Source organism: Calidris pugnax, unplaced genomic scaffold (assembly GCF_001431845.1).
Source record: "Calidris pugnax isolate Ruff unplaced genomic scaffold, ASM143184v1 scaffold27, whole genome shotgun sequence".
In the NCBI taxonomy this organism is placed as follows: domain Eukaryota; kingdom Metazoa; phylum Chordata; class Aves; order Charadriiformes; family Scolopacidae; genus Calidris; species Calidris pugnax.
This window is the reverse complement of record NW_015090893.1, coordinates 763,200-788,966: the sequence shown is the minus strand read 5'-3', so window position 1 is coordinate 788,966 and position 25,767 is coordinate 763,200. Positions and strand designations below refer to the sequence as shown.

At 39.8% G+C, this 25,767-nt stretch overlaps 1 protein-coding gene across 1 annotated transcript in view; it reads left to right on the top strand.

Annotated features, from left to right (window-relative positions):
• RANBP17 (RAN binding protein 17) overlaps positions 1-25,767 on the top strand; it is a 159,015-nt gene that overhangs the window by 108,478 nt on the left and 24,770 nt on the right. Inside the window, exons 20-24 of the mRNA XM_014948252.1 lie at positions 566-673; positions 3,319-3,401; positions 15,711-15,925; positions 17,066-17,204; positions 23,207-23,373. Coding sequence (XP_014803738.1) covers positions 566-673; positions 3,319-3,401; positions 15,711-15,925; positions 17,066-17,204; positions 23,207-23,373 — 712 coding nt within the window. The remainder of the gene's footprint in view (positions 1-565; positions 674-3,318; positions 3,402-15,710; positions 15,926-17,065; positions 17,205-23,206; positions 23,374-25,767) is intronic.

Below are 25,767 nucleotides of genomic sequence, written 5' to 3'. Positions count from 1 at the left end.
TGGGGTGCTGATGAGCAAACAGCTCTCCCGAAATAGTTCTCAGAAATCATAACTTTTACTCGGTTCCCTCACGCATTTTGGCTGAATTATCTTCTTGAATGCTCTGGAAACAACTTCATACAATCAAATTGTTCCTAACCATTTATAGAGCAAATACACTATATTTGAGGAGGCGCTGAAATTGGGGGGCCAGAATTTAATGATAGGTAAATTTGTGTTGTTTTTAAATTAAATTGCCATTTGTGACGTATGCCATTCATTAAAAATCCAAGCTAATTTTATGTATGTACTTATAGGTTAACTTCACATATACAAACTGCTTTCCTTTTCCTTCATCACAGCTCTGGTATATTAACTATTTCCCACATAACTGTGCATGTTTCTGAAGGATTTAGTCTTCTAAGCAAGGACTTACTTAAATTTACGGCTTCTGGCTGTGCCTCTGGCGGAATGAGCCGCAGGGTCTGTATTTGGCCCCCCCCTCTGATGGTGTCGCACAGTTTTAGGGGAAGTTGTTTCACAAGATGTCATTTGATGAATACTCTCTTTAACTCCTCTGGTGAAGATACCCTGCCTACATTTCTGTTCTGCAGCGAGCGATCGAGCTGTGGTACCGTGAGCCTGCCTGCACAACCCCCATCCTGAAGCTGATGGCAGAATTCATGCAAAACAGGTAAGAGGCACGTCAAAATTGTACAAGCGACGAGCACTGCAATGAAAAGCGTTCTCTGATCCATCTTTCTGGGTTTGGTTATCTTCCTGATGGCTGACTTTGACTTTTTAGACAGCTACTTTTGTATTTTGGAACAACAGAGCTAAGCTTTCAGTCTCATTGTGTTGTTGCACCAAAATTGGTAGATGTTACAAAATCAGCTGGTAAGGATTAATTACATGACTATATATGAGAGACTACTGTGATTTTATACTCAATGTTAGTGGAAGTGTATGCTTTAACCAGGGATAGCTACTGATTGTAATTAAATATCAGGAAATTGTCTGCTGTCAAGATATGCTGCAGGCTGAAATTTTGCCTTAAGCCAAGCAGCGCACATATGTGCCTGTAACACCACAACTCCCTTTGCACTTTCTTTTGCAACTCAACTCTTCCAGCCAAAATAGGGAAGAATGGTGTCTAATACAGCAATATTTATAATCAGCACGTAGGTAATTTCTCCCACATCTAAAATCTTCTCTGTGGGCTAACTGGAAAGGCCTCAAAATCATTCTGGGAGGTGATTTCGATGCTTGACATTGCAGTAGTTAGAATGAAATTCCTGTTTTACCACCAGTAGCAGAACAATTTATTTGGGGCAATTATCATTACGCTTGGAAATATTTAGTGTGCTGCCCAAAGGAAAAAAATATTTTTAAATGGAATATTGATAGTTGAAGTCTCTGTGCTCGGCATCTTCGTGACTGAAGTAATTAAGAGTTTTCAGTGAAGAAGTGTGTGTTCTCACCGTTTCTCATTTTGCCTTGCAAATCAAACTTTTGAGGAAAAAGGTTGAAATATTTGAAATTTGAAAAAAAATACTTAGTTTTACCTAGTGATGGGAGGTTAGTGCCTTAAATTTCTGACCTGGCTCCCCGTCAAACGCTGGTGTGTACAATGCACTTCATCCCTGAGTGGCTGCACGGACCTTAAGGCAGAGTTTCCTCTTTCTTGTTTGTGTTGACTTAATGTGACTCCCTCTTTGGTTTGTGTAGGCTAATTACATCTTTTATCCTGGTAGCAGTATAATAAATTACTGGAAGAGTTTAACCTATTTTTATTCATGATGCAATGCACAGGCAGTATATTTTAATAGTGCCGCAACTTGTTTCAAGGAGGAGGTTGTTAAAGTGTGAGCAAAGCACTCTAACAGCAATAAACAAAAGCGAAGAAGAACTGGAACAATAAATCTTATGCAAAAGACAGCTCTTCAAGCTACTTTCTGTATTCATGTTATTCTGCTACCTATTGGTATTCAGAAAATCTGCCATGTTCCCATTAGAAAACAACATCTGGGATGGTGTTTTTTCAGGAGCTGTGTACTGCATTAGCTTTTACAGGTTAGGATGCGTTGTACGACGTGCTTTGACATGGTTAAAATGTGTTACAGGGTGTCAGACTGTGCATTGTGCCACTCTGATAGTGTTGATCAGATGATGTGCTGGGTTTGGGTTTTCTGCCTCTGCCAGGCATTTCCATTTTGTGCATATGGCATACACAGATGTTCTATTCAAGGCACGTTTTGTTCATTTATAAACATCCAGATTTACTCCAGAGTTTGCAGCGAAGGAGCCTGCAAATAGGGACTTTGGGCAACAAAAAATTGGACTTGCAGCAAAGAAAGATACCTGCTGCTGTCTCTGGGATAGGAGTGATACAAGGACTCCACCTTCGATCAGAAGTGGGTGGTCAGCCAGGGACAATTCTGCTTTCCATCACTCAGTGATGGTTCAGTAACCTCCCCAGGGAAGTGGTGGATTCCCCATCACTGGATGCTTGTAAGACCCAGCTGGACGTGGTGCTGGGCCATCTTGGCCTAGACCCTGTGTTTTCCAAGAGAGGTTGGACCAGATGATCCTTGAGGTCTCTTCCAACCTGGGATTCTATGATTCTATGACTCCTTTCCCTTTCAGTCCAAATAAACACTATAAGGGTAAGTTTTACTAAAGTTATTTAGAAGCTTAAGACCTATATTCAAAGTTAACTTTTCGGCCTGAACTGGAAGTTGGGCTTCTTTAGGATAAAGATAAAGATGGAAAGATGCTGCAGGCACCTTTGGCAAGGACTGTTGGGTATCCAGATTGGAACAAAATGGTTCTTGTTGGCTTTGGTAATACCTGTGCATCGGGGAGACAACATAGTGTGATCTTCTTCAGGTCTGAATGCTCAGGAATGTTCACACTCAGAGAACTGACTTGTGATTGCCACAGGTTAGATGTAGCAGAATAACCAGCGGTGGTTAGTTTATTTTTAAAAGCTATACAGATGGAAAGGAGAGTAAAAGCCTGACTGCTTGGATTAGGGAGCGTTGGTATCGTTCTTCTGAACTGTGTATGGGCACAAGATGTTTACGGGTCTCTGAAAGCTGTGTGTGTATTGTCCAGTCACTTTTCTGGTTAAAATTGTTCTGTCTTTTGTCATAGGATTGTTTCTTTGGCAACATATGGAGATAACTAGAGATAACATATCATTGGACTGAAAGCTAGAATTAGTTCATCAAGTAATTGTCCCTTGTAATCAGGAAATGTTTTTTTTGTTTTAGGAATGAATCCATTGCAGTTTTCTGCTTCGATGACCATCTGAATATTTTTGCTGTTATTTTTTAGATCGCAACGTTTAAATTTTGATGTATCATCTCCAAATGGAATTCTTCTCTTCAGAGAAGCTAGTAAAATGATTTGTACGTATGGTAGGTATTCATTAATGTTTCCTCTGCAGTGTGATTCTTTGTGGTGCTGTGAAAGTCCCGTTAGTGCCTATTGCTGAGCAGGGATGGATCTGTGAAATGGGCAGCAGGGCTGTGATGTGCCACAGCCAGTGCCACCCCTCTGTAAAGCACAGAGCACACGGGGCAGACGTTTGGAGCTCATGGACTTTGCGAAACCAGGGTTCATTCAGGTAGCATCGTGGCTTGTATCCCTTTTTTAACTCAAATGCCTCTCTTCTAGCAACAAAATGCATTTCAGCAACGATGCAAATACTCATGAGGTGTTTGATCGACGCTACTGATTGATAGGTGTGGGTAGATTTTATATATTCAAATTATATTCCAGCAGTTCCAAAACATAATAGGCCCATAACAGCTTTACCCTAGAGCGCTGTTAAAAGTGTTTATAATAAGTTGCTCCATTTTACTACTCCCACTCATGCATGCAACTGCAACAGGTCTTTGACACCGGCAGTTTATATTACACTGCACCTCATTTTGTAGCTGACAATTTTGCTTTCTAAATATTTTGAAAGGAACATTACCAAGTTTTTGTAGAGCAACCTCATTTGTGCTTTGTGTAAACAGGAAGAGCCATAAATGTCCCGTTACTTTTAAAGAAAGAAAACTGGTGCATTTACTGCATTCAGGTTGCTTTTGGGGTCTGGAAACTGTCTATATAAAAAAAAATTCAAATGTAATTTTGATCTGTAGGGCATGGAAACTGTATATGCAGAGTGCATATAGCATTTGCTTACAGTGGAAAAAATTATATGCCAGTAACTGTCACTCCTTGCAAAATGATTTTTCTGTTTCTTTTTCAAACGTACCTTGTAGTAGGCCAGCACATTTTTTCAGCTATGTTCTTAAGTAAATTTGTTAGAACAATTAAGCAAAATAAAAACAAGGTTTTCCATGTATGAAAAGAACAAGGTGAACTTTTAGATTTTAGTATTCAATTTCTGTTAGCCTTGGCACTTAATTGCTATAAGCTTTCTTCTGATGATTTAAAAAAAATCAAGTGTAGTCATGATGGTTCTTCAACCCTACTTATCTTACGGTACCCGATCCCACTGTAGTTACATTTTTCTTTTCAATTTTTTTTTTATTCCAGTCAGCCTTTACCATCCTTTCTGTGTTTATGAAAATGATACCCTATGATTGGGCATCCATTCATCTCAGTTGTTGGCATCAAGCTTCTAGACCTTCCTGAGAAAAGCCCACTAGCTGGTTCCAACCTGCTTCATTTCTAATTCATGCCTAAAAAACACTTTTTGAAGAAACCTTTTGCTTTCAACTGTAGCCTGTATGGTGTGTATGTGAAGTTGATAAAATTCTCAGCCCTAAAATATTGATAGCTCTCGCACATAAAGACCAGACAACGTTTTCTGGCTCGTGCTAGAATTTAATTATGCAACGTGAAATGAAATTTCAGGACAGTGTGGATTTCAGATTTAAAACTAAGCAGTGGAGACGTAGAGCCTGTTGAAGCCTGTGTCCAAACACACGTTGTCCTCTTTGTTAAATTATGTGGAAGATACTCAGGGATGTGTGGCATCTCTCTGGAGATGTGTGCCAGAGAAAGAACTGAAACCACCGTAAGAGCTTCATCTCACACTTCTCTTTTGTGTCTTTCATGACTCTTTTCCTGTGGAAGGATGATGTCTTACTCCACACAGGTTTAAGAGGAGAACTGTTCCTAATGTCCTCCAAAAGAAAAATTTAATATCACTTATCAACTGAAAGTGGAGGAAAGATGTAAATGTGGGAGAAAGCCTCCTCTCAATATATGTATTATTTGGGGTTTTATTATTTTGATTTTAAAACACATTCATATTATCATCAGTGTCTGAAAGAGCCCCATCAGTGATCATTCCACTGCGTAGATGTGACATTTAGAGGAATTGCTCAGGTTTTCTTTTCTGTGAGCGATTGCCAATATTTATTCTGGGACTCACTGCAAAGTCAACATGAAGGGACCTCCCAGTGCAGTCGGCTGAATTGGCCACTTGGAGCAGAGATTCCAGAGACTCCAGCTGGCTCTGGACTGGCACAGATGGGCAGCACTGGCCAGCCCTTCACCGCGGCGCAGCTGTGGGCACTCTAATCAACAGCCCAGATTAGCTCTGTTTCAAACCACTACAGCAGTCACTTGCTTACAGTCTAGGAGGGTTTTACTGCCCACTGTAAGTATTTCAAGTTACTGCGATTAACCAGCTTTGGATAATTGCTGTTAACATTTTTAGCCTTTATCACCAATTACTAGTTTATGAGATTTTCATTCCAGTGTACAGAAAGACATAACTCTTCTGGAGTTGTGTTATAAGGATTCATTACTTCAGTTAGGTATGATCTTTTTAACATACACATTCCTATAAAAATATTGATATTAAGGGATTTTGCATTAATTTCAAATGCCTTCCTGAAAATCTTAATAATTTCTTAAAAGAAAAACTTTAATCCATAATACTCAATAACTTTTAAGTGTATTTGTCTTTTAAGCCTATGTAATCTTGGTAGACATCTGGGGAAAAATAAACAAGTAAACTAAGTAATGGTCATCAAAATTCACTTTGGTGCTCTTGAGCAGCGTTTCCAGCCCCACATTCTGAAAAATTGTATGATTCATTTAAAAGAATGAATAAGTACATGCCTTGTAATCCTTGGGTTCAGTGCTCAAGTTTCCTGCTCTGCCATTACTGCAAGGAACTTAAAATTCTGAACGTAGTTGAGATTCTCACATTCAGCTTGATTTTATGGCTGAAGCATTAGAGAAGAAAAGAGAAGGCACACAGTAAATGTCAAGAGATGACACTAGACAGTATATGCTCATTTATCTTCCACATCAGCCAAACCTCTTGTCTGTGCCTGCAGCTTACAGCCCACTCCTCAAAGGTGATCAAAAAGACACTTGAAACTCAAGACAGATTTGATTGACAACTAAATTACAATTGCCTGTTTAAACTGAGAGAAATACAAAGGGGTGACGTGAGACAGAGCCAGGGAGAATAGAGCAAACATCTTTCATCACACTGTCCTGGTGGGAAGATCCTTCCTTTTAGTCTGGGCTTAATCCATTGACCGAGGGGATTGCCATAAACTCCACCCAAGCTTCTCATCCCTGAGAAGTTCTTCTTTCCATCACCTGGTGACCAGGCCATCTTTGCTGCTCTTGGCAATCCCTGTCTGACCCCCAGGCTCCCAGCTCTGCTCACCTCTGGCCTTGCCTCCTTCCGTGCCCTGGACAGGGAGAGTTTCCTTCCCACAGCTCAGCAGCTCTCCAGGGAAAGACTTGGTCCCTCTCCAGCAAACCGTAGCCTAGTCTGCTTGGTCTTCTTTCTTAGAAGAGTATAACATACAAACAATAAATGAAAATGTGTCTAAATTGCATTGGACTTCCATTGGTAAGTGAAATCTAAATTTGTTTTAGAACAGGATTTTTCCTTCTTTTCTCTCACATGCAACAATAGACAGAAAATGTTCGTAAAAGTATTATTTTCACAAATTTCACCTGCACCAAATTAAACATGACGATTTCCAGTTACAGCTTAGATCCATTGGGAGTTGTCTTGCTGTATAACCTATAGGTACATAAAGATGGGATCTGGAATACATCTCTGGCCTGTCAACACGTAGGCAAGGAGCTAGTACCTGAAACTAAGTACCTGAAGGTGGCATCAGGTGATTCTTCTCCCCGATATCACAGCACAGCGCACTGGGGTTATGACATCGTGTTGGATTCCTCCTAAGCCTGCACCACACTGGTCAAAGCAGTTTTGGGTAACACATGTCCGCAAATCTGGCCAAAGCCTGCACCACACTGGTCAAAGCAGTTTTGGGTAACACACGCTCTGCAAATCTGGCCGCCTTCAGGTGATGAAAATCATCTAGAATTTATATGTGGATTGGTTTTGTGTAAACCCTGTGCTGTTGTTTACATGGGAAGAACTTTGAAACAAACACTTGGTAACCCAGCGCAGCGCTAGCTTGCCAGCTTCAATTCTGCCAATGTTTCTGGTGTCCATCTATGTCCGAGTGCTACCCTCATGACATACCTTCATGCAGTAGCATGTACTGCAAGCTCTGTGCTTGGGCTAAAAGTAAAAAGGGGAAGAAAAGGCTAAAACTCTGTTTCTGGGATGTGAATGTGTGCGAACACTTGTGAGTCTGGCTGCAGAAATCTCTTTAATTCTAGACTAAGGTGTATATTCTTTTCTCCTCTAGACTGGCATAGAGTGATTTTCTATGTTTGAGTGCAAAGCAGAAAAAGAAAGCCTATTTTTAAGATTGTTGTCAGTGAATAAAATTTAAAGTATGAATTCTTTGCCGTTTTGAGAATTAGCACCTCAGCGAGCGTTTAATTCCACTTAACAGCTCTGGCTTTGTGATTAGGGTAGTGCTAGTGCACCCCGTCTTGCTCGTTCATTTATCACTGATGCTGACCCAGTGCTGAAGACAACTCGGAGATGTCTTTACAAATGCTGTACGTTCACAAGACGTAAAGCCTGGCGTAGGATGCGAAAAGCACTTAGATAGTCAATTATCCTTGTTAGGGCTCTGCAGCTGCTTGGCAAGGGGTGTTGTGCCTTGTCCATTACGGCTAGAGCCGGTCTGAGCTGAGAGAGTGATTTAAAATAAACAACTGAGAGGAGACAATTGAAAGGAGTTGGAATAGCATCGTCCCCCATTCTTCATCCCCAATATATTTCACTTTTAATTCCGTATGTACGAGTCTCCTTACGGTGTGTTTTTGAACTCCCGGGTGTATAGGAATGATGTTTCAGTGCATCTTGGGACCATCTATTTTTGTTTTGTGGTTTCTTTACATTTTAGTAAACCTCTTCCCTTTCATTATAGGAGACTGACATAAAAATAATACTTTCAATATGCTGTTTTTATTTATCTACATTCTGTCATGATATACTTGATGTAAGTTTTTAATTTTGCTTCAGCTTTCAGCTGTTGTAGCGGTTACTGCTCAAGGTCAGCGCCGAGGTTACCCACAGTAGCACAAAACAATTTCCTGTTCTCACAGCCCAGGTAGCATTTGGATGTGGATTAAATTCTACCACATTTTCCAGTAGCCAGACACAATTATTTCTAATGAGCTTTAAATTGCTTCCAGAACGTGTATTTCAAAACTTAGTGTGGTAATCCATTCTGTGCCAGCAACTTCATAAGATAACGGTGCTTCCTCAAGATTTTGGTTAAAGTGATTCTTGCCGTATAACAGGTATCTCTGATCAGCAGCTCAGCCTAAAAGTGGAGTTCTCTCTGGGCTCAGTCGCCGCTGGTCTGCTCTCCTCTCTTGCCATAGTGGTCCCAGAATATATTGCTCCTCAGGATTCAGATTCGGTTTCTTTTGGCAAATTTACCTTGCCGTTGTGCCAAGGTTGTGTGAGAGGTTTTATGCAAGTTTTGTTGTTGTGGAAGCTTTTAAAAAAAAAAAAAAAATCAGTTTTTGAAGATCCCTCTCATCTTTATGATTCATGTTTTCCTTTCGTTTTCTATATATGGCCACTTCTTTCTACTGCCCCAGCATTCCCAGTGCCTGGAAAGCATACATTCAAAACCATCTTTATGGGGCAGTGGTGAATAATAAAAATAGGAAAGGGGAAAAGGCAAAAAACCCTTTTTCCCTATAAACGTGATACATTTTCACAACCTTTGTTTAATCTCACCAAAGTCTTTTTTTCATCTTCATCTAATTCACGCACGTTACAACGTGATTTATTTGTATTATTATACATAGCGCTTATTGGACTTAAAATCTAGAACGAGCCCTGCTTTAAATGAAGCTCAGCCATAAGGAAATCATTTTTGTATTATAGCTTCTACTGTAAAAGCAATTAAGGAGGAGAGCTGAAAGGGAAGCTGCCTGTCCTGACATGCTCCCGCATCCAGGAGGGAGCGAGGGAGGCGATGAGCTGCGCACAGAGCTCTGCTGCATCCTGCCCGTGGGATTCCCAGCCACGGCGATGTTATCCTCCCTCACACCATCCCAGTTTGGTTTTTTAACTGGCTTTGTGTTCCCCCTTCACAGGCTTTTTCCTTCCAGCTCCTTTGTTTCCATCCTGAGGAGTCAGCGGGTAATGAAATGCTCACATTCTCAGCTAAATTAAAGCCCTGATTTCCTACCTAGTGCTTTCGCCCAGTGCCTTTAAAATTCCTTTTCTGATTCCTGTCGGAATTTTGTATCGCCCCTGAGGCTCAGAGAGTTTATAATTTTCATAAGTGACGTTGCTGTGAATGCAGGGCAAAAAGTTGTATTAAAGGAAAATACTGAGAATTTTGAAAGTGGGTATATTTTAAGATTGTGTGATCCAATTTCTTCCGCATTAAGAAGAAATTTGTGCAAGTTGGATTTTTTCATTTGGTTTTTAACTCAGTAGTAACACTGACACGTCACTGATTAGTCTCTACAGAGTTTTCATTTTGACAGGAGCTATGAATTTCAAACACAATTTTGAAATTCAGCTTGTCAAAGGTCACTTTTATGTTGATTTCATTTCTTTAAATTGTTTCTTTTAACAATAGGAGTTTATAAAATTGTATTTTGGTCCTCCACTACAGGGATTATAAATGTAAGCATATCCTCAGTAGCTGAGGAGTTGTTCTTGACCTGATTCCAAGTACCTCGGTAAATTAGTTTATGTTCAGTAGTATCCATGGTGTGTAAAAATATTCCCCTGAAGCTCCTGCTAAATGTTACAAGTAGATCATTCTTTTTTTATCTACTCAGGCATAGCACTGTACTTCATATTTTTTTCAATAACTAATGGTAAAACACTAGTCTTTGTTCTAGTTCTGCATCCCTTCAATCGTCGGCTGATGGCTTGGGGCGTTGGTAACAGCCACCGTGTGGTCTTTCACCTCTGCTGCTAATGTGAAATCAGTGCTTCCCACTCTTAGGCCCTTTTAAAATGAGCCCACGAACACACGACTGTTCTCCGTGGACTCTCTCCACTTGCAAAAAGCAGCTTTTAATCTTGCACTGGACCCAAATTCTTCTCGGGGTTTTCATTAGAAGGGAGAGGCTCCAAATGCCTCTTCTGCCATGCCCGCCTGGCGAGGGGCAGCGGGGCTTGTGCCTTCCTGTATTGAATTCTTCACTCTGTCAATGGATGGAAAGTTTTAATTATAGCATGATTTTTTTGTGAGTTAATAAAAATGGTAGATCCGCACCATTGGATACCTCCTAGAATTCATGTTCCCAGGCTAAGGGATTCCTACGTTTTTTTTTCCAACTTCTCTCATCGTTCTGGTTTTTCCATCCTCTTCCAGTTAATTTCCATATTAAGTACATAATTGCCTTGTTGACAAGTACTAAGCTCTTTTCCATCTGTTGCTGCGTATTACACAGAGTACTTCAAGGACCCAGGATTTCACCATGTTGTTCTTGGAGACCTCAGCTGTAAACTCAGGACTCTTACTTTCTGGGATCCAGAACTTTGTCTTTCCTTATTTCTGACATATATTTCTGTTGTTAGAGTAGAGATTTTCAGCAGAGAATTTAGTAGTGGAGAAGAGCAGATAAGGTTAACTTACTTTTTTGCCCTAAGAGTTGTACCCTGTTTGCATAATGGCTTTCAAAAATGGTGTGAACTTTCCCAGTTTCTCTCTTAGACAAAATTTTGTATTTTTTTAATTTTTTTTTTCCACAGAATTTGAACTTCACTAGTCTGTCTCAGTAATTAGCCAAATGAGTAATTTTGTCAAAAAGATTGATGTTAATTTAAAATGTCCTGGCTAGGATATCTTAAATGGGGCACTGTAGGAAGCTAAACAGAGTTTATCTTTGGTTTTATGTAAATGCAATTTCTCCATAATGTAAAGCATTACAATAAATTAATATCTAGGTACACTGAAAGACATTCTTCTTTTTCTGAAATGTTTCACTTTTCAAAGAGGACCTTGGGGATAGTGGTCATTTTTAGCATAACAGAGATTTAACACCATTTGGGATGAATTTCTATGCAGCAGCAGTCACTGGAATTGTACCTTCTTCCCCAGTTACTCTGTGATCATGCCTACAGCAGCTGGGGAAGTAGATGTGCTCTCATATGACCGTTTACAGTATCAAAACTATTCCGTATTTTCATTCATAATTATTTTTTTTTTTAATTTAAAGGGCTTGATTTTGATTGCAAGTGACCGTCTTTTCTAGCTAAATACTTGATATTACTCCTACCTTGCATAATTCTAGTGTCGACGTTCCCGGTTCTTACAGACCCCAGTTACTTCTAAGCAATCCCTGTTCCTACTCACAGGTGTTTTTTTTGGTAAATCTACTTTTCTTTTACAAGCTGATGGATAAATTGCCTTGTACTTGCTACAAGTGGTGAACAACATTAATGTTTTAAACAGTTGACTTATGTTTCCCTCTTTGCATTAAGTGATACCAAATGGGTGATCCTTTGACGCATTGGCTGTTTAGAAACAAGGTTTTCCCCCTATTTTTTCCAATTATTTAATGTAAATCATATCAATAACATTAAGAAAAAGAATTAAAATGAGGCAGGTAAATGATTTGCAGGTGGAAATTGCATGGAGAGCTGTGTGGAGACAGACCCAGTTTAATATTAGAGCTCAATATCTATTAAACGATAGTATCCAATCCATAGATCATACAAGTTTTTAGGGGCATTTTTTAATTCCCTATTAAGAAAGCAAAAGTGAGTTGTCATAACTATCTGTCTCAACTGGCAATACTTGAATTGTGGATAGTTAATGTCTAGGTTGCTTGTTGCTCCTTGACCCAAGTTCTCATCATAGCCACGACAACTAGGTTAGACACTGAAAGCAAACGAGCCGAGCATCTATCTGTGGAATATTGTGCTTCTCTTTGTAGGAAAACTTTTAAAAATGTACAGTTTTGTGATATTTTCCTCTAGTTAAAATTACCAAGAATGCTGAGTTTACCAAAATCACCAAGAATGATTGTCAAGAGTGAAGAGCTGGCACTTGGGTTTTGTGGAGGCCAAGGTCAACATCAGATGGGGTCAACCCAACAAGGCTTCACTCCACGGGAGAACTAAATTACTTCATCTTGGCTGTGTTTGTTCTACTGTTTTAGCTCACTTTCGTTAATTACTTTGGGTTAAAAACAAAAAAAAAATTATCATGAAGACAACTAACTCTGGGGTGCTGTGAAGATGAGCATTAAATTATTACCAGATTCTTAGAAAACTTGGTAATGAGGCCTTGTGACTAATTAGATTTGTACAGAGGATTGCGACGGGATCGACTGCGCTGCTGCACAGTGGATCCAAAAGTCACCATTGTCTGTTAATAGCAGCAGCAAATATTTACAGTTAGCTGTTATTTTTACATTATGAACATGGATTTTAATTAAAAAGTCATTCCCATCTGTGACTGGCAAAAGAGAGGCTTTTGTAATGGACATATTTGTTTTCGGAGGGATATATTTAGTGTGTGTATACATCAGCAGCCATCCCGAGAGACCATCATGCTAATGGATCAAAACCAGGCTTTGCTGCAGCAGGAGAAACTATAAAACCCTGTGTTGCAGCTCCGTTCAGATTCAGGAATTCGTACTGATAGACCCGGTTGTGGTCTGGTTCTATATCAATGGTGGGAACTCCATAGATTAAATTTTGCATACTAATTCCTTGGTGGCTCTTAAGCTCTGGTCATGCTTACTTAACAGATCTTTTACATCTAATGTAGAAACAATTTTTCTTCTAAATAGTAATGATGTTCTGGTTTTTCCATCCTCTTCCAGTTAATTTCCATATTAAGTACATAATTGCCTTGTTGACAAGTACTAAGCTCTTTTCCATCTGTTGCTGCGTGTTACACCGAGTACTTCAAGGACCCAGGATTTCACCATGTTGTTCTTGGAGAGCTCAGCTGTAAACTCAGTGCTATTGCTTTCTGGGATCCAGAACTTTGTCTTTCCTTATTTCTGACATATATTTCTGTTGTTAGAGTGGAGATTTTCAGCAGAGAATTTAGTAGTGGAGAAGAGCAGATAAGGTTTACTTACTTTTTTGCCCTAAGAGTTGTACACTGTTTGCATAGTGGCTTTCAAAACTGGTGTGAACTTTCCCATTTTCTCTCTTAGACAAAATTTTGTATTTTTTTAATTTTTTTTTTCCACAGAATTTGAAATTCACTGATCTGTCTCAGTAATTAGCCAAATGAGTAATCTTGTCAAAAAGATTAATGTTAATTTAAAATGTCCTTGCTAGGATATCTTAAATGGGGCACTGTAGGAAGCTAAACAGAGTTTATCTTTGGTTTTATGTAAATGCAATTTCTCCATAATGTAAAGCATTACAATAAATTAATATCTAGGTACGCTGAAAGACATTCTTCTTTTTCTGAAATGTTTTACTTTTCAGAGAGGATCTTTGGGATACTGGTCACTTTTAGCATAGCAGAGATTTAACACCATTTGGGATGAATTTCTATGCAATACCAGTCACTGGAATTGTACCTTCTTCCCCAGTTACTCTGTGGTCATGCCTACAGCAGCTGGGGAAGTAGATGTGCTCTCAGATGACCATTTACAGTATCAAAACCATTCCATATTTTCATTCATAATTTTTTTTTTTTTTTTAATTTAAAGGGCTTGATTTTGATTGCAAGTGACCGTCTTTTCTAGCTAAATACTTGATATTACTCCTACCTTGCATAATTCTAGTGTCGACGTTCCCGGTTCTTACAGACCCCAGTTACTTCTAAGCAATCCCTGTTCCTACTCACAGGTGTTTTTTTTGGTAAATCTACTTTTCTTTTACAAGCTGATGGATAAATTGCCTTGTACTTGCTACAAGTGGTGAACAACATTAATGTTTTAAACAGTTGACTTATGTTTCCCTCTTTGCATTAAGTGATACCAAATGGGTGATCCTTTGACGCATTGGCTGTTTAGAAACAAGGTTTTCCTCCTGTTTTTTCTAATTATTTAATGTAAATCATATCAATCCATAACATTAAGAGAAAGAATTAAAATGAGGCAGGTATATGATTTGCAGGTGGAAATTGCATGGAGAGCTGTGTGGAGACAGACCCAGTTTAATATTAGGCCTCAATATGTATTAAACAATAGTATCCAATCCATAGATCAGACGAGTTTTTAGGGGCATTTTTAAATTCCCTATTATGAGAGCAAAAGTGAGTTGTCATAACTATCTGTCTCAACTGGCAATACTTGGAATTGTGGATAGTTAATGTCTAGGTTGCTTGTTGCTCCTTGACCCAAGTTCTCATCATAGCCACGACAACTAGGTTAGACACTGAAAGCAAACGAGCCGAGCATCTATCTGTGGAATATTGTGCTTTTCTTTGTAGGAAAACTTTAAAAAATGTACAGGTTTGTGATATTTTCCTCTAGTTAAAATTACCAAGAATGCTGAGTTTACCAAAATCACCAAGAATGATTGTCAAGAGTGAAGAGCTGGCACTTGGGTTTTGTGGAGGCCAAGGTCAACATCAGATGGGGTCAACCCAACAAGGCTTCACTCCACGGGAGAACTAAATTACTTCATCTTGGCTGTGTTTGTTCTACTGTTTTAGCTCACTTTCGTTAATTACTTTGGGTTAAAAACAAAAAAAAAATTATCATGAAGACAACTAACTCTGGGGTGCTGTGAAGATGAGCATTAAATTATTACCAGATTCTTAGAAAACTTGGTAATGAGGCCTTGTGACTAATTAGATTTGTACAGAGGATTGCGACGGGATCGACTGCGCTGCTGCACAGTGGATCCAAAAGTCACCATTGTCTGTTAATAGCAGCAGCAAATATTTACAGTTAGCTGTTATTTTTACATTATGAACATGGATTTTAATTAAAAAGTCATTCCCATCTGTGACTGGCAAAAGAGAGGCTTTTGTAATGGACATATTTGTTTTCGGAGGGATATATTTAGTGTGTGTATACATCAGCAGCCATCCCGAGAGACCATCATGCTAATGGATCAAAACCAGGCTTTGCTGCAGCAGGAGAAACTATAAAACCCTGTGTTGCAGCTCCGTTCAGATTCAGGAATTCGTACTGATAGACCCAGTTGTGGTCTGGTTCTATATCAATGGTGGGAACTCCATAGATTAAATTTTGCATACTAATTCCTTGGTGGCTCTTAAGCTCTGGTCATGCTTACTTAACAGATCTTTTACATCTAATGTAGAAACAATTTTTCTTCTAAATAGTAATGACAATAAAGACAAAAAAAAAAATTTAGATAGTGCCATCAAAATATTTTAGATTTGCAGCTGCTTATCTAAGTTTCTTTCTTTCTTTCTCTCTTTTTATGAAAACAGGTAATCAGATCCTCTCTCTTGGGACTTTGTCAAAAGATCAGGTTTATCCGCTGAAACTCAAGGGCATTTCCATCTGTTACTCTGCACTCAAATCTGCCTTATGTGGAAATTATGTCAGCTTTGGCGTCTTCAAGTTGTACGGGGACAACCACTTTGACAATGTACTTCAGGCCTTTGTCAAAATGCTGCTTTCAGTATCCCACAGTGACTTGCTAGTAAGCAATTCTTCATCTTGGGAGTCTTTATGTGAAATATGCAATAACACCACCACAGGCTTTGTATTGTTCTAATGAGACAGAGGGATCTAGAACAGCTCAAACGCGGGTTTCTGTTCAATTACTTGAATGTATTTATACAGTAACGTCTAAAATACAGGTATGCCACGTGAAACGGGAGCTTTTCCAGAATTTTCACTGGGTTTGTCGTGAGAGAAATGCAAAATTTAGCTCCTTTCTGTCCTTACAAACCAAGTTATGTTGCCTGCACGCCCTGTAAAACAGCGTCATATATTCAGCCACTCTGCAATTAGTTTCAATCTGCAAATTGTCAGTGTGTATTCCCCATAAAATTTTAAAAATTTATTTTAAAGTACACCGTGTTCCCACTTCTCTGTGGGAAGGCAACGCATCTTGCGCAATATCAGCCTAAATTTGAACTGTGACATTTTCTGGCAGAACTGTCATTTTCTTGCAGGGAGGGACAAATTTGGGGTAGTTAAAGATGGATAATACCCAGATTTATGCCTGCCATGTAAATAAAGTCCTCAGAACTGAAAAGCTGCTCTTAATCAAAATTGGTGTATTGGTTGTACAGTGAAGTGTATATTGGGCATATTCCTGCCCATCCAACAATAAATGTCCTAAATAAGTCTTTAAAAGTAAGACTCTGCTTGGGCCAATGGGTTGAAGCAAGTGCCTTTGCCTGTGCAGAGCCTGTGACAGGACCTCACTTAAGCCCCCAAAAGCCCATCTCTGAGACGATTTGGGGAAATCTGATAAATTTTAATAAGGTTTCTTGCAGAAGGTAAGGCATGGGCTGTGATCCTGCCAAACTGACACCCTGGAGAGGACACTATCCTGCTTCTGCTAGAGTGATAGCTGTGTAGAATGGCAAAGCAGGGTAGCATTATTGTATTATCCTATTTTAAATTAATAGTGAGTTTATATCCTATGGCAAATTTGGAAAGTTGAAATCTACCAAAGACAGGAAATATTTTGTCTCTATAAATATTTTGATTTAATGGTTAAACTAGAATTTATCGCATCTTAAAAACTGTAAGATCATTATTCTGTCATCTATTAATGTTGTTAATATTAGTTGATGGTAATATCTACAAATGTGTACTCTTTTTTCAGCAATATCGAAAACTAAGCCAGTCTTACTACCCGCTTTTGGAGTGTCTGACCCAAGACCATATGAGTTTCATCACCAGTTTAGAACCTCACGTCCTAATCTATATTCTTACCTCCATATCTGAAGGACTTACTGCAGTAGGTAAGAATGATTTCCACTTACCTAAATACTCAAATTCTTTCTTTAGGTATCTAGAAGCCCATTCATTTGTATTTTTAAAAGTGCCATCAAAATATTTTTGTGAGTATCAAGTGACAATTTCAAGAATGCAGTTATTTCAGTTAATGGAGCTAAGTTCTTATAAACAACTAACGTGTTAAGATTTTACAGATAGTAAAAACTTGTCTTTTCTTACAAGCCAGAACTGTTAAAATTATTAATGTGCCTTCACTAGCATTGTATGGAAAATTAATGCATTTGTTGTTCAGAAGTAAATTGTATTAAAATGTGTACAGGAATCTGTGGGGTTTTGTTTTTATTTGATCAACATAGCTGTTGTATCAATACTGCTTGTTCTGCACAGCTGTGATACGATTTGAGAAATGTAAAAGTCTCTTTATCCATGGAAAAAAGGAGTTACTGGATGCTTCCTGAATATACTTTAGAGGAGAATGAGTGTAACAGAAGCCTGCTTAGAGTAACGATAAAAATACAGCAGTCTGATTGCAGTTCCTTTCATTCTTTTGCATGGTTTAATTGATGCTTTTAAACCAGGTGACTGTCCAAAAATTTGGGCGCTAGGGGGAGAATGGTAACCTAACATCATTTGGAGTATGGAGGAGGTGAACGGGCATTCAGAGGAAGGAAAAGTAAATCACAGTTACATTTGGATCTCCTAGGAGTGCCATGTATTCATATAGTTTGTGACTGAGAAGCTGCTCAAACCTTACAGTGGTATTTATTGATTAGGGTGGTTATTAAGGGGCGGGGGGGAAAGAATGTATAGCATTAGTGTGTATGGCTGTTACTCCATAATAGCCGGTGTTTCTCATTACCACCAAGTGTCAGTCAAGCCCCGTAGGAGCCCATGAACACACCGAGTCTCAAAGCATTTGCCATGTTAAACACATTCAGCAGTTTTTGCTGCAAGAGGGAACCTACTCTTAGAGAGAAAATAGGTAGCGAATAGCTAAGCAATGGCGGTAAAGACATATTCAGATCGTTTTATTATATATTGCTGAAATCCATCTTCTGCCAGGTATTTTGAGTGCTTTGTCACCTGCAGTGGTGGTGCAGCACCTCCTGTGGGTTGTGCTGGGGGTCTGCCTCTTGGTGGGGTGCAAATGGGTTCCCCATCTCCACTATCACTCCACCTTAATGTCTCTTCCAGTTGAGATAGTGGTTATATTCATTTTGAGGACTCACTAGCATGCCAGGTTTACTTTAACCATCTCTTTGAAACCCAATTTGAATTCATGTAAAAGAGAGGGAAGAATATGTAAAAGCTATGTAAGATTCAGCTTTCATCTGTTATGTTTATTTTCCCCTCTCAAAAAGTGTTGTGCTCTCACTCGAGGTGGGAAGGGGGAGTAAGAAAAGCATGTAAATTAACTATCTGGGAGTCTAATCATGAAGAATTGTTACTTTTAGGAACATATTTATTTGGTGGAATTGCTGATATTCTGCTGAGAAAAGTATCACCAAAAATTTGAACAGCTCACTTTTTTTTCACATTTCATAAACCATAGATTTGCTTAGTCAAAGCTCTCCTTCAGTTCCTCTTAAGGTCCTTAAAGTACCTAAAATAAATACAAACGTACGAGACTGTAACAAAGCGTGTAGGAATTTTTAACTTGCCCTGACTTCACTGAAGGCTTGATGCAGTCCATCAAATGCTATTCTGCTGGCTTTCGTGTTCGTTTTCTCCTTTGTTTACTCTTCCTCCAAACTCAAGTAGTTTTTCAGTCAGAGAATTGCCAAGTCCATCTGTCTTTCAGTAAGACCTGGCTGTTTCCGTGTTGCCCGGATTGGATGTGGAATCTCCATCCTTGGAGATATTCCCAGGTGCTGCACAAGGTGCTAAGGAGCCTGGCTGATGTTGACCCTGTTCTGGGCAGGAGGTTGGGCTTGGAAGATGGTCCCATTTGGTTTCTGCCACTTCTAGGATCCCACTGGTATTTTTTCTACATTTTCCGCTTGCATTCACTGGCTTTCCAAAACAAATTTTTCTTCTGTCCAAATGCTTGTGCAGCCCCTAATTTCTCTGGCACATTAAAATCAATCCTTACATTCCAGGATTAGTCAGCTGGAAAATGTTGGGGTTTTTTTACCTTTCATGTTGAAGTGATAAAGTGATCATTTGTCCTCAATACCATGTTTCTTAACGCTGCACGTATTGGTATTGATGTCAGCATTTAAATTCCTCATTTGTGTTCAGGAAGGTTTATTTTTGTAGTGAACTGAGTAATTTTCTATAATCTTCTGATGACATGTCCAGATGAACTACTCTTTGGTCAGTTTATAGCTCTTAATGTTCATTTATTTATTTTTATTCTCAAGAGTTAGTTACCTGTCGCTGCGTTTCCTTAAGCGTCATTCTTCTAAATGTTCTATCTCTTTTCAAATTTTGACATTTGGGGCATTACCAATTGTCAGACAGTGAAATACAGATTTATTTCTTATGTGTTACTTGGTCACATACATCCTTCTGCCCTTGGAAAATGGGTAAGTAGATCCAAGTGTCGCCTTTTTCACTGAATTATATCCGTGCCACAAGAACACCTCGGAATAGCAGGGCTCAGGGCTATAAGCCATCTGGGGGGGAATTGTGTTTTAAACTGATTAGAACATACCAGTCATTTTCAGAAATGTTTATAAAAATGAAATAGCTGTCTTTTTATTTTAAAAATTAAATACCAAGAGATCACTTGCACAGAAAAAGGCATCTGACTTTTTTCCTCTGCTCCCTTTTACGCAGGTGAAACCTTTGAGGCGCTCAGTGTTGTCAGCTGTAGGATAAACATTCCCCAAATCCTTATTTCTGAGGGGTGTTCATTCTGTTGCTGAGTAAATACCTTGCCTGATTCCGCGCTTTTTAAACGCTGTGAAAGAATCTGTATTCCTTCAGAAGCCTCTAGCTGTAAATCAGCCATAATGGAAGCCCTCATCTGAGCTTTTATTGCCAGGATAAACACTCCAATAGTTCTCTTCTAAAGTGTTTACCTGGCTTTTTCACAGCTGACTCAGTGATCAGAGCCTTTTAATGTAGCCTGCCTGGCATGTTGTCACTGATCTCTGCAAAGCTTTCCTAATTCTCATATGATTAATAGTATAGCGTGCTATTCATTGAGGAAAAAAGTAAAACATTTTTTCTGTCTTGCTGCCTAATTTAGATGTTAAATTGCTAAATCCATTTACTTTCCAGGTTTAGTCTCAAAGGCAAATAATGCCAGTATTGAACTGTAAGCAATTGACGGACAGGGAAAATACCACTTAACTCCCTCTCCTTGCCTTTATGTGAAAACCAAAACAAAATCTTTTAATTTGCAGAGATTGGGCAGTGTCATTAAACTCTTGAAAAATACTTCCCCTTCAGCATGCTGTTGTCATATTGTTGAGACCAAAAGGCTCAACAATGGTGGTTTGGGAGGGTTGTTGGCTTTTTAAAAATAATATAACCCATTCTAACATACATGCTCTGCTTGCGGTTACTTGAGCTAATGTCTGATTGGAATTCCCTGCAGAAAGGAAAAACAGAGAATAAAAAAGTGCATGTAAAGTTAGTCCCCAAAACATGAAATGAATGGGCGCTGGGGAAGAAGGAACCAAAAGGTCTAGTTGAATGTTGGCGGTGACTGGTGCTGGGGTTGTCATCCTTGTCCCCTGCCCACCACCAGTCCCAAACTCACCAGCAGGTATGTCCAGAGAGCTCAGTTTTGTTTGACAGAGCTAGGGAACTGTCTCTGGGTCCATGCTGAGTCCATACTGATCCCACTGAGCTGGGTTTGGTGTGTTCTGTAACCATGGCCTGTTTGCTTTGTGATCCAAATGGTTAGTTGACAGGAGATAGAGCTGAGTTGATCAGAAATGAGAAATGTGTGCATGTTTCATTATTATCCCAAGCTTCTATCTCAGTTTCTTTTATTATTCTCTCTTTGTTCTGTCTCCTCCATCCATTTCTTCTGTCCATAGCTCAGAACTGGCAACTCATCATTGCTCTAGTTCTGTTTATTTGCCTTGTCTTGCTGAGATTTAGTGAGAACACCACTGGGCTCCAGCACGAGGTTCCACGTGCCCAGAAGAGTCATTCAAGGGAGTTTGCTTGACACTCCCCGTCTGTTACATCCTTGCAATCAAAAGGAAAAATGAGCATAGGGAAGCATATTTGATATATAGTTATAGGCAAATTTAAGTAGCTCTTAACACTCATATCAGATTCTCATGAGCAAATGATAGCAGAGACCTGTCTGCTGTCCTGCTAAAATCACTTACTGTCGAATGTAAAATATCTGCTTGTACAGTATCAGCATGTTTAGAACTACCGCTGTTTCGTAAACTGATGATAGTGATTTACTTTGTATTATTCAATTTAAAAAGAAATAGAGTTAAGCACTGGTTCAGAAATACAGCAGAGCCCTCCTATGAAATATGTATTTTCAAATCTCTCACTTGTTGTTATTGATGGTGATTCAATTCCACCACGAATTGCTTTTCTGGTTTATAAGCAGGACTGTTTTGGTTGAGAACACAACGAGGGACGGATTCTGCAGTCTGTAACTTTGCAAGACTCGTAACTTTGAACTCAGCTTTGTTCGGGCAACGCGTGTCTTAAGATGCTGCCTTGTGGAATCCAGTCCTGGGAAGCCCACTGGTCCAGTGGGGACAGAGTGGGGATGCTCCAGCTCGTTTCTGTGAGCTCTTAGATCGCTCTGACGCCTGCTGCCAAGATCCATCCAGTCTTAGGAGACCATTTGTATCTTCTCTGCCTGGAAACGTGTTTCCTTCAAAACACTCTTGGCAAAATACAATTAGTTTTTAGATGGCGAAGGGTTAATAGTGTCAGCACAGAGCTTGAGGAGTTAAACAGACACAGATCAAAATACTTCAGTGTCTAGAGGGATGTCTTTAAATGAACACTGCAAGGTTGGCAGGCCTCCAAATTAGCATAGTTTAAAGAATTCAAGGTACATTTAATTGGATCCTCCTAATCCCTTTCCCCTCAGAATGAGCGTTTTAACAGTTTAATTCCTTTTGCAACCCCCACACATCCCTCGCGCCGGTGGCCCAGCTGAAATGAAGACTGTGAGCTTTGAGAGGCCTGGGCCAGTTCCAGCTGAAGCCAATGGCAGCAGGATGGAGACCTCAGTCCTCTGCTCAGCTGCATCTGGTGTTTCAGATTGCAGAGAGGGTCAGGCACACATATTTATGCTACAAAAAGGGTCAAACTTTTAATCTCCTTTACCTGTAGAACCAGTAAGTAAAGATAGGAGGTGGCTTTTGCTTCTGCTTTTCAAACAGTATCCTCCTTTGCTGTCATGACTTTCAGTTTTGGGGACATATGTGAAGTATTGGTATTTTTTCAGTGACTTCTGTCATGTTGTTACCAACTGTATTTAACATATTTTGACCTACTTGAATTATTAGTTGTTAAGCAAAATGACTAACTGGCTGTTCTTCAATGACCCTTAATGGCCCTTGTTCATTGTTTGCCACCTGAAGCTACTTGGGGCAGAGAAACATTGTGAAATACGACTTGAGAAAAACCTGGACAGCAGCTCTACTCGATTGAACCTTTGCCTTTTCAGTAAGCAGATCAGAACAGAATTTTAGTTGCCAGGAATCTGGAGCTTTCTGGATGTGAAACTGAATACCAGTAAAATTCCCACCCTCATCCTGTGCTTCCCAGTAGGCAGAGGGGCAGCAGCATTCACGCAGGAGTGAATGAAGTCCACTGGAGTTCATCAGATTTTTACAACCTGGAGCTACCCAGTTGCTCAAAAGCAAAGCTGTAATACCTCTGTGTTTTAATAAAACCAGTCCTCAGCGCTAGTCAACTCGTGCATCAAAAATAGACTTGCTGATGTATCGATTAGCCTAATGTCAAAGAGATTATTAAAGTTGAGCTCTCCGAGTCGTGTAAAATGTCATTATTAATTATTCTTTTAGGAAAACAATTTCAAAACCATTTTGGTTTTTTTACACAGATACAATCGTCTCCTCCAGCTGTTGCGCCAGTCTGGACTACATCGTCACCTACCTCTTCAAGCACCTGGCTAAGGAAGGGAAGAAGACTCTAAGGTGTAGAGAGATTTCCCAGGATGGACAGAGGCTGCTTCATTTCATGCAGCAGAACCCCGAAGTCCTACAGCAGGTGAATTGGCAGTCTTTTCCATGGGGAATCATTACATTTCGGAACATTTCTGATTTTTTTTTTTTTGTGGTACTGAACACTAGGGTGCCATTGGCTATTTAGTCACAGGACCAACCTCCCTGTGCTGGTGTGGAACCCTGAGTAGCATCAGCCGTGTTCTCATGACAACCAAAAACTGAAGGTAGATTTTTGTCATACTGAGAAGCATAGGTACTGTATTTGGCTGTAGAGTATCTTAAAACTCCATGTTTCATTCTTGCTCATAAAAGAAGATGTGTAAGATCATCAATACATTTCTATAGACAAACGGGAAGGAAAGCTCTCTGCAGTATTTTAAGGGGAAGAACAAATCCTGGCATTGAACCACCCATTTTGGTAATGAAATGTGTAAATTGAATGGCTGTATGCTATTGCCTTTGAGTATTTTATTTTGCAGCAGGTGACTCAGTGGGATTTTTTTCTGTTAAAGGTAAATACAATAGAAATTAAATCTTGTGCTGCTGAAAAGGAAGTGGCCGCTGCAGTGCTTAGGAGAGATTTCCCCTTTCCCTGCTCCGTCAGGTTTCTCCCAGCCCAGGGAGAGATCAGGGAGTTTGTGGCTACGTACCTTCACTTTTGCTCTGTGCCACGTTCCCTTAGAAATCTCATTAACCTATTTGAAAATGCAGAGTTACAAGAATCTCTGGATTCCTAACGCTGTTGCAAAGATGCTGTTTCAAGAAACGTGTTTCTCGGGTCTGGAGGCTTTAAATGAAAACAGAAGGTATTAACAGGATGCAAATGACTAGTGTGGGTGTCTTTGTGTTTGCCTAATAGGGACACCCTCATTTGGAAAAAAACCTGTCGTAACAGTCGCCACGGTTATTGTCGTCATTTGTTTATTGTTCCAATTGAAGGTGAAAAGTAACTAATGGTAGCTAATACATTCCTGGCAGCGTATGGCATTTTGTGAGAATATTAATGAGGTTTATTATTGACATGGTTATCAGAACGTGATGATTCCCTTGTCGTGTTACACGTTTCCCCGTGTTGCTTGCCTGATAGGGGGTTCGTGGGAGATGGCATTGGGGGGTCAGCCCTTGGGTTTGTCACAGGCCTGGGCACTGGCCGTCCCTGCCTTTTGTGGCAATCCTGATGTCATACTTTGTCTGTTAATACGCAGTAATCTATCACTCCACGGCATGCGACGAGGCGGTGATCTGTCTTTATTAACTTCAGATTCGGCGGAATACGTTATATTTATTTTGAATGCAGGCTTTCACATACTCTTTTAAATATTAATGGCTGGTCTCCAGTAGTCAGCATAAATATGATTTGCATTAGCACTAGTCATATCATATTGAGTGCCTCTGATGTCAACTACTCAGTGTACTAATATCTGACATCATCTCCCGAGGTCACTGACAACTTTGACCTTTATTCTCATGCACAGTTTCTGTAGTCTCAGAAGCTCTTTTGAATTGATTTGAAATTTTGACTCTTCCCTTTATGAGGCTGTAAAATTGATAATTATTCAGATGGGAACTGAGCACTGAGTGAAAAATCAATTCCACCCGCTCTCTGCTGCGTATAAAATTACTTCTGAGTCTGCTGGACGGAACGGATGGCCAAGGTAAAAGCAGCAGGCAGGAACAGTAGAGAGGATTAGCTGGACGAAACTAATAGCCTAAAGGGATGGCTTTTGAGATGAGGGAGTGGGCCGGTTGGGGGTTATTATCAGCAATGATGGGACTCATTGATCATATGTTTACATCAGGTTTCCATTGGGTGATAAATCAGCCCTGAATAGAAACGGAACCCAAGGCCTCGCGTTTTACCAGGGGGACGGTGGATTAGATTATTCTCACTTTCACACTCAGATGAAAAGTGAGACATTGATTATTCATCGGCTGGCCATTAAACACTGGTTTTATAGATGATTTGACTATCATGGAAGCTAATGAACAAGGTTGCTGCTTCATAACCAGCGGTTTCAGTTTTCAAGACATCTGTGTCGGTTAAGTAATGCATAACCCTATTAAAAGGAATGGGTTACAAATTGCTTAACAGTGCTGAAAAACTAGACCCTAATGACTAATTGTGCTTTGAGTTTAGAGAGGTTTGTCAGCTCTTTAAACTAAACTGATGCAATGATAACTGCAATTATTTACTAGTTAGAACCTTTCTTCCAAGTTGGATCTCTGGAAGTACCTGGATAATTAAAAATTTCCAGCAGCACTGGAGGAACACAGCCCTCCTCGGGGCTGGATGTTCTCTTGCTCTGGGATGTGGGCTGTCCTGGGGATGGGGGCCCCTGCCATTGCCCCGCACCATCCTGCCAGCCAAGGCTGCCCGGTGCAGGCCTGGTGGCCCCCCACCCAGGGAGGGGTAGCAGGGATGTGCAAGTGATGGACA